General features: G+C 40.0%; 1 protein-coding gene across 4 annotated transcripts; it reads left to right on the top strand.

Moving 5' to 3' along the window:
• The first annotated feature begins 1,749 nt into the window (after positions 1-1,749).
• LOC137296053 (steroid 17-alpha-hydroxylase/17,20 lyase-like) lies at positions 1,750-10,411 on the top strand. Of its 4 annotated transcripts, none has more exons than XM_067827702.1 (11): positions 1,750-2,046; positions 2,253-2,424; positions 3,490-3,567; positions 4,777-4,875; positions 5,174-5,267; positions 6,110-6,268; positions 6,703-6,911; positions 7,376-7,504; positions 8,285-8,389; positions 8,890-9,024; positions 9,695-10,411. In XM_067827702.1, exons 2-11 carry the CDS (start codon positions 2,268-2,270, stop codon positions 10,039-10,041), a joined length of 1,512 nt encoding a protein of 503 aa, XP_067683803.1. In that variant the 5' UTR covers positions 1,750-2,046; positions 2,253-2,267; the 3' UTR covers positions 10,042-10,411. The 4 variants fall into 4 exon arrangements, with proteins under 4 accessions (XP_067683803.1, XP_067683805.1, XP_067683804.1 ...); XM_067827704.1 differs by having other exon boundaries at positions 1,856-2,046; positions 6,703-6,916; positions 7,381-7,504; positions 9,695-10,409; XM_067827703.1 differs by having other exon boundaries at positions 1,856-2,424; positions 9,695-10,409.
• Positions 10,412-11,582: the final 1,171 nt, after the last annotated feature.

The following is an 11,582-nucleotide window of genomic DNA, read 5'->3' as shown; positions in this document are numbered from 1 at the left end:
TTGATTTGCGACTGCTGTGTAGAAGGACACAATGTACATGAGCTACCACAGGTGTCGCCTGTTTAAACTGTTAGGAAATTTACCTCAGATCCAATCAGCTGCATCATATGAGATGACACGACGCGAAATGGCATCGCCGGATGACAGGTGCTAAGGAAGACCAAACGCGGTCGTGGATGTACAGCATGTACGTATTGCTAAATACTATGCGCTGATCAACAGACAGTGTGAAAATTTACTTTAGAAAGATTGTTAATTTGTCTTGCCACCGGCAGACATAATCGAGGAGTGACACGGCCATTGTTCCTGCATGCGTGCTTGCGTGTTCCAGACAGTCCAGTGATCGACATCATGGCCGATCTACGCAATTGGGATGCGATGACATGTGTTAACCAGGTCACCGGGCCATGATTGCCCTTTTATCATTTACGGAAGTAACTCATCACTCTGAATAAACAAGTGATTGACAGTGCGTTAGTGCTATTGTACCTAATACAGCGAGCACCTGCTGGTAGTTATGTTGTTGACGGTTCAACATGACATTACTCCCATTAAAACTCGTCCTTCCTGTTGACAATTACAGCCATTCTATCTATTACAACTTAACCACTATCCGGCTTTACATGCTGATGGCAGTGTCATGTCACACGATGCTTCATGCAGTGAATATGTTCTCGCTCTCTGTGTGTTAATATTTATGTTAATATGGATTTGTATAGTAGTGTATAAGGCAACATACCAACGAAGCTGAAATAACATACAATGCACTGTATACTGTAAAAAAACAAGTTTCCCTCGTGACGTCAAAGGCAATAGAGAAATACATTGACACGCAAATATGTGGGACTCTGTACGACTTCCGCTTTGTTTAAACACAAAGCGTTTGTTTGTGCTTCACCTTCTATTCCTAAAACAGTTACTCATGTGAACAAATTGTTTTGTGTTCACAAGTAACCAAACCTGATCCAACACTTTATTTTCACAAGTTATCAAAAGCAAAACTTTGGTTTTACAAAATATCTAACCTGAACCCGGCATTGACAAATTCTGCTATTGTGAAGTATATTTCTCCTAAGTCCCATGTCTCCTTAACAATGTTATATATAATAGAAACTTCAGTTGGAGTACAAAACGAGATTGAAAAAAACCCCAAGCATTATATCCTTCCTATACATTTACTGTTAACATGGCCATGCACACCATGTAAGTTGTTCACATATTTACGTAATATCCCATCTAGACTGTTTACATATTTACCACGTACACCTTCTAGACTGTTCACATATTTAATATATACACCATCTGGACTGTTCACATATTTAATATATACACCATCTAGACTGTTCACATGGCTACAATGTGCACCATCTTAAGAGTTTGAAAAAGTGTAATTCCTCTACTGATGTATAGTGGACTCCATCTGAGCGTACGAGTGTGCATGCATCGATATCCGTGCACGTTTGTCTTTTCCTGAGCAGATGTTTAAAACCGTTCAATATTTCGTACTTCGCACATAGATAGTTCTGATGGTGTACTGATTCCATAAGTGGTTCTCACAACAGCTATTTAAATCTGTTTTTAATGTTGGAAGCGACGCGATAAATAATGAGATAAAAACAGTTTCACTGGGCATTCCTCTCATATTAGACTGCGATGACTGGGATATCAGGGCAAATGTTGGCCATTGAATCACGTGTCAGTGAACGCGAACAATCAGGTCAATATGTAGGACGTCTCGCAAGAACGCGCAGTATTGTTCAATGTGTAAGCCGCATATGAACACACATTAACACAAGCTCTTCCCTCAATCGACAGAGCACCAAGGCTGGTATTTTTTGTGTATGTTGAGCACATCCAAAGTGACTCGACAAGCCATCATTGATTCGTTCGGTTTTGATTCTACAACAACCTCAGTCTACAGAGGAATATAGATGGGATCTCCCAGCGCTTTTGCTCACCAGACAAAGCACTAGAAAATAGTCGACGCTGGATGTTACATATAACACCGAAAACACAGCTGAGATAGCCTCTCGTCAATGTACCCTGGTATGTTGACAATTCTTATTGTCGTGTCGGTGAACTCCGGTTGACAGTTTTGTCTCACCAGTGTGTGAACTCTTCTATGTTTTCAAATTTTACCGTCGTGTCGGTCTGGTTGATTGCATTTGTGTGTCAAACAAACTGTGTATTTTGTTTGAGGCGAATATGCGTCATAATATTTAAATGCTGTGACTTGATTCATCCCGCTGCAGGACAATCTGAAGAAGATGTTTGATTGTTCAGCTCAGTTACGGCCCCAGTCAGTCGTTACTAAAGCACTTCTCTTTGGGAGCGTGTTTGGAGTGATCGCCTATAAGATCTTTAAGAAACGATACAACTTGCCGCCCGGGCCAAAAGGATGGCCATTAATAGGAAACCTTTTGGGTAAGGGACTTTTACGTCTTTTATTTTCGATTACATTTATCAGGTCAGCTCGATATTATTACGGTGACCAGAATCGTTTTTGGATCAACATTGTAAATTGGCTGGTTATTTGGCTGGATAAACACATCCTCAAAAAGGTAAGAAGTAAACACACAACCACTAACGGTTTTTTTCCCTGTAACGTATACCACACAAATAAATGCAACCAACTAAAACAGTGTTATTACAACTGGCAGCTACCATCCTTACTACAATCCTGTGGCCTATAATCATCCGTCTCTGCTGTTATCCCGGTAATGACCTTGTAAATACAATCACCCAAGTACAAGCATGTTTTTACCACATGTCGCTTGTAATATGTCAGTCCAAGCACACCCCTACAACCATGGAGCTACAGTTATATAACTAGAAGGAGGTAAATACTGCAATCTAAGTACTAAACAATATACCCTAACTTTGTAGTAACTACAACCTGAAAAGAATTAAGTAGCTAGATGTACATTGTTTTACATCATGTATGTGACTACGAATGATGTAACCACATCAATGTGACCTCTTCCAGGTTACAATAGCTTGGTGTATATACGACCGGGTAATTAATCATGTAAGAAGACGCATTAGTTTCCAAAATAGCCTCTGGTCCGGTAGCCCGTGGCTAGTAAAAATCCAATCGGGCCCTGGTCCGACTTGCTAGTGAATTTTCTCCGATTCTACACTTACGAAATCGTGCACAATTATGGCTAGATAAACTATGGTATTTAATGTACTAAATGTGCTCTCTATTGAGTCCACTGGTTGTTATGTACACATATTCCTCTTAATGTTTTTTTCATATTTCTAAACTCATTTTACTGGGGACACTAAAACAAAAAATATAATATTTACTTAAAGTTTTCTTTTGCCTTCCTTCTACATTCAAAGTTTGGGCTGGTGAATTATTTTGCGGGCTAGTAACTTTCAGGCATAGCTAGCCGGACTGACAAGCAAAATGTGGAAACGACATTTCTGTATTTCTGGGATTATACAGGTAAAACCACATAAAGATGATTTTCTTTATCTGTGCAGACATACGAGGAAGTCAGCTCTCCCGCAAACTCCGTGACTGGAGCAAAACGTATGGTCCGGTTATGAGGATTCAGTTGGGTAAGACTACCTGCTTTACGATGGTTCAATAATCTACTAGATATAAATGTAGAGTGTATCTTCACATTTACGCACTGGTCACATAAATCATACCTGCTGTCTTTACATTTTGCACGTACCACATACTTTTCTTTAACTGGCATTCAGAAGCTGGTATGAGGAAGATTTCCTTGACAACGGCGTTAATATCTACACCGAAACGTAGATTCTATTGCAAGTTGCTTATAACAAAAACAGGTCCCTCTTCATCATATAGTCTACTGATTGTTTTTTGGTACAAGTGAACGTTTGACTTGAACGTGCCATTGAACGTGTTTCCATTATTGTGCGCCAAGTTTTGAATGGGACATGTTCGATCTTTTGCGAATACCTGGGGCCGTCGCTATTTGATAGTGATCTTCAAACGTGTCCTTATGTCGGAATGGATCCTTGTTTTCTAAAGGACTGTGTTGCCTTTGTTAAATAATGCCACGTTGCCACGTAAATAATTCGGCGATGATCCTCACGATTGGACAGTCCGTATGTATTTCAATTCTAATTTCCATTTTGAATGAATGTAGAATGTATACAGTTCTCAAGGACACCTTACACGGTCCATTGTGATGATTAAGGGCGGGGTGTCATGCCTGGTTTCCTACTCACACTGCATCAGTGGCTCTGCCCCCACTTATATAACATGACGACTGACAGAAGACGAGATTCTTGAGAATGCATTATTAGTTTTTGTGGACACTTGGTAATATCACTATTTAATAGTTATCTTTAATTGCATCCTTATTTTTGTGAACACTTGGCACTATCGCTATTTAATGATGATGTTTAAATGTATTTTAGTTTTCTGTGAACATTTGGCACTATCACTATTTAATAGCTATCTTCAAGCGCATCCTTAAGGTATAATCCTTCGTACGTAAAAACGTGAAAATGAACTGTGCACCCTCCCCCACCCCCCAAAGTAAATGGCAGAGATGGAGATCCTCTCTATTGACATCGGTGTCTATTTCAATTCACATATCAGGTGAATACTGAGGACACCTTACATGGTCCACGGTGACGGTGGTCTGGAGTGATGTGTACATGGGTGGGTTTCTTCCTCACACAGCACCAGTATCCGTGTACCTTCACAGAAAAACATCTATGTATGCAATATATTGGTGAATATGAACTCCACGTTCCTTGAAATAACAGAATGAACATATTTATTTTCAGGTACTCTACCTGCAATTGTTCTGAGTCGAATCGATGTTGTAACGGAAGCCCTGATTACAAGACAAGCAGACTTCGCTGGAAGACCCCACACATTTGCTGGTAAAAAGGTCATTCACTTTAAGGGAATCCACATACATACTTCAAACTGTATAACTAACTATCTAACTTTGGTAGTAAGTTAACTGTATATCTTGATATTGAGAGCGTAAAGGAGATTGTATTCGCACAGTTAGTGCGAGTCTGTCTGTCTGTCTGTCTGTCTGTCTGCCTGTGTATATATATATAGACACACACACATATACACACACATTTATATACATATACTTATATTAAATAACTTTGTCGAGCATGAGCGTTGCATATTTTGCATATTTTCTCAATCCTCATATATCCATAGCTTATACACTCTCGGGGGAAGGAAAAGACATTGCCCAAGCATCGTACGGCCCAAGATGGAAGTTGCACAGGAAAATAGCATCTAAAGCACTGAGGTAAATCTGAAGTTTTGTGCACACGCCACACATGTTATACCTGACGGGTGGGTTATATTTGTTAAGTTTTAACTTATTCTAAAGTGACGCAACACCAACAGTGTTTTAAGTCGTATTTGAAAAAATAAGGAAAATGCTCGTTTTCTTGTAAATTACTTTTTTGGCTATTGTTTTTAGTTATATATTATATCCACGTAACTCGAACATACTCTGGTATTTTCCCCTCGTTCACTGGATGTTAATCTCAACGGCACATCGTATTATCAATCACAAGTCCCCGGGGATTATACACTCACAAGGCGAACAGAGTAATTGCGGCTTTTCCATCCTTACGAGGTCCCCATTCACAATTTGGTGGACTAGGACGCGTGGTCACAGAACTTTGTCCAAGTTTACTGCACGTTGCTGTACCCGCGACAACGTATTCATGTGGCCACCATCTGGTCATATACCAACGGATCCGTGGGTTCTCTTCAGTGCATATGCTTGTGTATTGTACACAAGAGGTTGTGACAACCACAAATTTGACTCCAAGGTTTTTACAGGACTGGTGTGCTCGATCCCGACACCCGAACCTCTCTGGATCACTAGCCTGGCCCTTTATCCAGCTTGCTCACCCTGTCCCCAGTTCGCCCACAATGACCCTTTATTCTCAAATGTGTTTAAAACTGATTTTTATGAGACAAGATGTCTCTCAGTGTACATTCTGAGAGACATCTTGGCTTTCGATGGAACTTGCATCCTTGAATGTGAGAACTGTAACTTCCTTCATACCATTATCTTATCCATTATACTCATGTTTTATAATACGCATGTAAATAGGATTTTATTTATATAAAAAGGCATTATCTCATGGGAGATAACCTCAGCAGAAAGGTATCCCAGTCACTCAAAATCACAACAAACTTGATGAGAATGGAACAAGGTGCCTTTGATCCTTTCCCCTACCTATCACTGGCAATCTCCAACATGATGACAGGAATGCTGTTCAATAAAATCAGGTAATTTTATTCTTTGCCATGTTTCTTTTGTAAATACAACACATAAGTATCATTTTTAGAGGCTCTGATTTAGAAGTTAGAACATACTGTTTTCTTCAAAATGAACATATTTTGACAATCTCAGGAGGCCTGCACTGACACACCACACAGTCTCTTTTTTATTTGTTTCTCAAAAGACACATTGTTGTCTTATACAAGATAAAAATACTTCTAGGAATGCATTCATATGTCTGCTCGTGTGTTTTACAGCAATAGATGTATGTGTTCCCATATGACTTCATCAGTAAGTATCAAATTATTGATTTGCCCCTACTTAATTTCATTGATCTGTTTGACGGACAAATACATGGCATGAAATATATAACACTGCCAACTCGAAAACCGATTAAAGTGATGATCATCTTAATCTATCAGCAATTTTGTTTTGACTCCAGCGCAGATTTAAACTCTGAATACTACAGAACGTACGTTGTCACTCTGGACGCGTTCATGGAGGAAGCTGGAGAAGGTTTTCTGGAAGATTCTATTCCCCCGCTTCGTCTGTGTCCAACGCCTAAATTCAGACGTGCTGTTCGTCTCAACAATAAAATTTTAGATGGCATTAGAGAAGAAATCGCCGCCCACAGAAACACGTTCAGGAAAGGTAAGGTCCTCTTAGAAGAAGAAGTGAGTGCGTGTATGCATAATTATCAGTATCTTACCATCAACACCATGATCGCTCTTGTTCCTGTTTCAGTTTGAACATTAACAAATGAACACCCAAAAGTTGTTGACAGATTCAAATATACATGATAATCAGCACTAGATTAATATTTTGTTGATGCAATTGATAATAAATGAATGTGCCGATCCACCTTCAAGAATAGAACGTCAGTGCGAATACACAGCCTTGACCTTTTCTAGGAACTCAAGGAACAGCTATGAAAAGCCAGGAAGATCTACTATAAAACGTACAATCACTATCCTTGAACAACTTAGTATATTGTGGTTGTCACAGAAAGCTATTTTAAAAAATACAGCAACGTAATGAAATACTTGTGACTTTCTAGGAGAGTCAGTTACTCGAACGCAGAGGTATAGACTGATTGATTGCTGAAACTATTACAGATGAGATACGGGACTTCACAGATGCCTTGATACAGGCTCAGCAAGAAGCGGAAGAAAGGGACGATTCTGTTCTCATGTCACAGATTGCAAACACACATATGGTCATGACAATATTTGACTTACTTGCTGGTGAGTCATCTTGTTTATGCAAGACGTTTTAGTTATATTTGCAACAACGACTACCACATTACACAGCAGTAAATATAATCGTAACCAGTCAAGGTAGCTGCCAACTGGTTCACAAATCAATACTAATTACGCAAGGACATTACAATGGTAATACATAGGAGAGTGAATGTACACGAATCCATGATGGTATGAAATAAAATAGCAGTTGTCATAGGAATAGAGTCAGTGATACTAAAGTATGAGATGGATTACCAGAGGGAGAACAACACATCTTCATACAAACTGTGTTTTTGGTGTAATATGATAAACCTATGACATGAGCTTCCACGTTTACATGTCTAAATAGCTCCCGAAAAGGTCTATCCTGTGCTGGATAAATCTATGCAATACACTGTCATGTTACAACTCAATGTTCTCAAAGTTTATGCAATGATAAAGGTATATAAATCATGGCCATGAATTGAGTGTTCTTGAACTCCTCTTGAAAATCATAGTTGTCAAAAAGGTAATACTTAATTGATACCTTTCACTAGGACTTTTACTTGTGGTAAATGGGGATGACACCCATCAGTTGCAGACACCGCAATATAAGCACGATATCACCGATCACAGAAGAGATGAAAATCGTAGTCGTTCGCTAGGGCATGTTGCACCATCATTATTCCTCAAAGATGTTTGTACTGAATCATGTTCTTGACAACAATGAATTACACACCACTCACTTTAGCTAGACAAGACATTTACTACTCCTGAACAAACCTCCCCTATCTAACATTTCAGCTGGTATAGACACTTCAAGGAACACGCTCCACTGGTGTCTCCTGGCGATGGCTCTCCACCCTGACATTCAGAATAAGGTTCAGGAAGAGGTGGACTCTGTTATTGGTGCGTTGTGAGAAATGATTTTTAAACAAGTGATTAACTTCCATGCGAGTCTAGTGCCATGGATTATGTACGAGCGTTTACAGCATGAAGTAGAAGGAACTTTACCTTTCGAAAAAGGATATACATTAGGAAGGTGACTAAATATTAGCCGGTTTGTTTTGGAACGCTTTCTGAAGGCCATACCTAGTAAACAATCCCGCCATCATGTGCATTATGTCTCTGATCACATACCAACGCTACAGAGAATGAATAAGGCTGACAATCATGATTATGTCAGTCTGGATGTGCATACATCGGACTGTCATTCCCACAGACCATATTCCCATATTGTTCTGGCGTGCATTTTCGAACTGAATGCGCTTGTATTTTCATTGGAAGCCAAGGTTTGGAAATTGCTAAATAAGGCATAAAACACAAGCCGCAGTCTCTAATCGCAAAAGATGCATTTATGTTGCGTCATGATGCATTTTGGATAATAATTTGACCTTGTCGAGTTGCAGATCCCGATCTGAATGTCCACGTTTCAGACAGGGAGAATTTGCCATATACTGATGCAGTAGTGCATGAAGTCTTGAGGATGAGGGCAGTTGTTCCCATAGGCGCTCCTCACTCCACCCTTTGTGATACCACTGTTGGTAGGTATTACAGTGTGGCCAGTGAAAATAAAGTACATAATAAGGAAGTTTTAAATTAAATTTTATGTACATTTGAGCCAACCTGTTATGGGTTTTACATCTTCCATATTCTTATCTGCTCGTGCATAAATGTTTGCTGTTCTATGCGTATCTCAAGCGACTACGAAATCCTGGAGGATGGGTCTGTGGTGGTGATAGTGATGGTGATGATGATGGTGGTGATGCCATGGTTAAGGTCATGGTGATTGAGATGAGTGAGTGAGTTTAGTTTTACGCCGCACTCAGCAATATTCCAGCCATATGGCGGCGGGCTGTAAATAATCGAGTCTGGACCAGACAATCCAGTGATCAACAACATGAGCATCGGTCTGCGCAACTGGGACCTGATGGCATGTGTCAACCAAGTCAGTGAGCCTGACCAACCGATCCCATTAGTCGCCTCTTACGACAAGCATAGTCGCCTTTTATGGCAAGCATGGGTTGCTGAAGGTCTATTCTACCCCGGGACCTTCACGGGTCTGATTGAGATGATGGTGATGTGATGGTGATTCTGGTGGTCTTGGTCATGACGAAGATGATGTTCGTTTTTGATATCACATTTTAAGTTACTGAAGAAATATATCATTACACCATCAGAAGTGCTGGTAAATTGATGATGTGTCATTTTCAGGTGGATACGATGTTCCCAAGGGAACAATGGTGATAATCAACCACGACGCTTTGCACTTTGACCCCGACCAATGGGAGGACGTCGACATGTTCAAACCTGAACGCTTCCTTGACTCAGATGGGAAGATGGGCCCGAAGCCAGAAAGCTGGCTTCCGTTCTCTGCTGGAAGGAGAGTCTGCCTTGGTGAGACTGTCGCCAAACCCGAGATTCATCTCTTTCTTGCTGGAATCCTGAGGGTATTTACCATGTCACTCGCCCCTGGGACACCGACCGACTTTGAGCCACAGAGTAAAATGTTTGCCAATTGTCCAAAGAAATACAAACTTGTTATGAAATGGAGAGTTTAGCTAGTTCACTTAAGTATAAGGTGAATTGTGCTTGACTCCATTTTGACACTTTGAGCATCATGTAAGATGCAAAATACTGTGGAATCTAATGTCCAGCTGACATTATGCCCGAGATGTTTACAACTCCTCCGAGCAAATGAGGATAAGGTTATGACAAGCACAAGGATCATTAGGAAGTCAATTCAGTTCAATTGTCAAAAGGAACAAAATGGACACACATAAAGAGACCCACCCCCTACTTGTATAGATGCCTCTAAAGATTACTTTGTACATCACTTGCTTCATTAGGTTGTTAGAACTCACACTGAGATGTCGCTCTTTCATGTAAATAAAAAGTTTTCATCTGTTGTAATAAAACAGTTGTTCATCTTATATTTAGTTTGAAATGTCCTGGTGTTCGGAAGTGACTACAGGTGAATGCAACTTTTTTCAATTTCAATTTCAACTGACAGTGACAGACATATTCCGAAAGGTAGTATGTGCAGCATGTACATCAGTTATTTGCTGTGTCGACAACGTGGATTCGTTCAGGTACATCACTGACCACTAGGCACCATGCCATACAAGTAAACCTGTGCAGAAATCATAACTGGATTCACTGGAACACTTCAAAGACATGCTAAAAATCTAAGATCTATGAAAATGTATGTCACCATCTCTATCCAATTTACCGGTAAAAGACGACAACTATTAATATTTTTATCCTATTTAAAGGTGTCCAACAGAACATCACACGGCTGAACACACCTTCCATAGAAGGAATGCATGGCTTGTGCTATGAATAAAACGATTTGGACGGGACGGATGCGGACAGAAAAGAAAGAATCAGTGGAAACACTAAAATGCTGATGACCAAAAACATAACTGAATTCTTTCCACCTGTGCGTGAAAATGAAAGGAACAAGGGCATGTTGATTAGTTTGTTAGTTGTTGTTTAACGAAACTCTCAGACGTTTTCCGGCTATATGTCTGTAAATTGCTGCGTGTGGACCACACAATCGGGTGATAAACACGAGATCTATAAGAATCGATAAGAATCGATCTACGCACCTGGGATACGATGTCTCAACAAAGTTAGCGGGCCTGACTTATCTTTGGAAGTAACTCATCACTCTAAACAAACAGGGAGAGCAGCCTCCGCGTTGTGAGTACGGTTGGACGGATTCTCGGGTACTCGAATCCGGGTCGGGTTCATCTGGAATCGTGTCCTATTTCCAGGAATCGAGTATCCGGAAAGGGAGAGAACTCCCTAATGACAAGGGCAGATAATGACTCTTTTTCATTATTGACGTAACATACATTTACATCCTTGGTATTGTCCGATTAATGGAGCTCAGTACTAACGACTGTAATTTATCTGCACATGAACTGTGCGTAGTAAAGTTACATTAAACTAGGAACAAAATGTTCCCTGAAGATAAGTAATGATGCTATTCTTGTATTGGTTAACAGGACGTAAATAAATAGGTAGGGATAAGTTTTAATGTGTGATTCATGAACCTTCAAAGGTTGTCTTCTGTAAATTGATTGAGTGAGTGAGT

Source organism: Haliotis asinina, chromosome 9 (genome assembly GCF_037392515.1).
Source record: "Haliotis asinina isolate JCU_RB_2024 chromosome 9, JCU_Hal_asi_v2, whole genome shotgun sequence".
Lineage (NCBI taxonomy): Eukaryota > Metazoa > Mollusca > Gastropoda > Lepetellida > Haliotidae > Haliotis > Haliotis asinina.
Note: the sequence above shows the minus strand (reverse complement) of the source record. Positions and strands in the feature narration are given on the sequence as shown.

What these genes read in the sequence shown, in the direction of transcription:
- LOC137296053 (XM_067827702.1), top strand. Translation starts at nt 2,268, where the DNA reads ATGTTTGATTGTTCAGCTCAGTTACGGCCCCAGTCAGTCGTTACTAAA. An exon ending in AATATTTGACTTACTTGCTG is followed by an intron (nt 7,505 to 8,284) that starts GTGAGTCATCTT and finishes CTAACATTTCAG; the next exon opens with CTGGTATAGACACTTCAAGG. An exon ending in AGAGGTGGACTCTGTTATTG is followed by an intron (nt 8,390 to 8,889) that starts GTGCGTTGTGAG and finishes GTCGAGTTGCAG; the next exon opens with ATCCCGATCTGAATGTCCAC.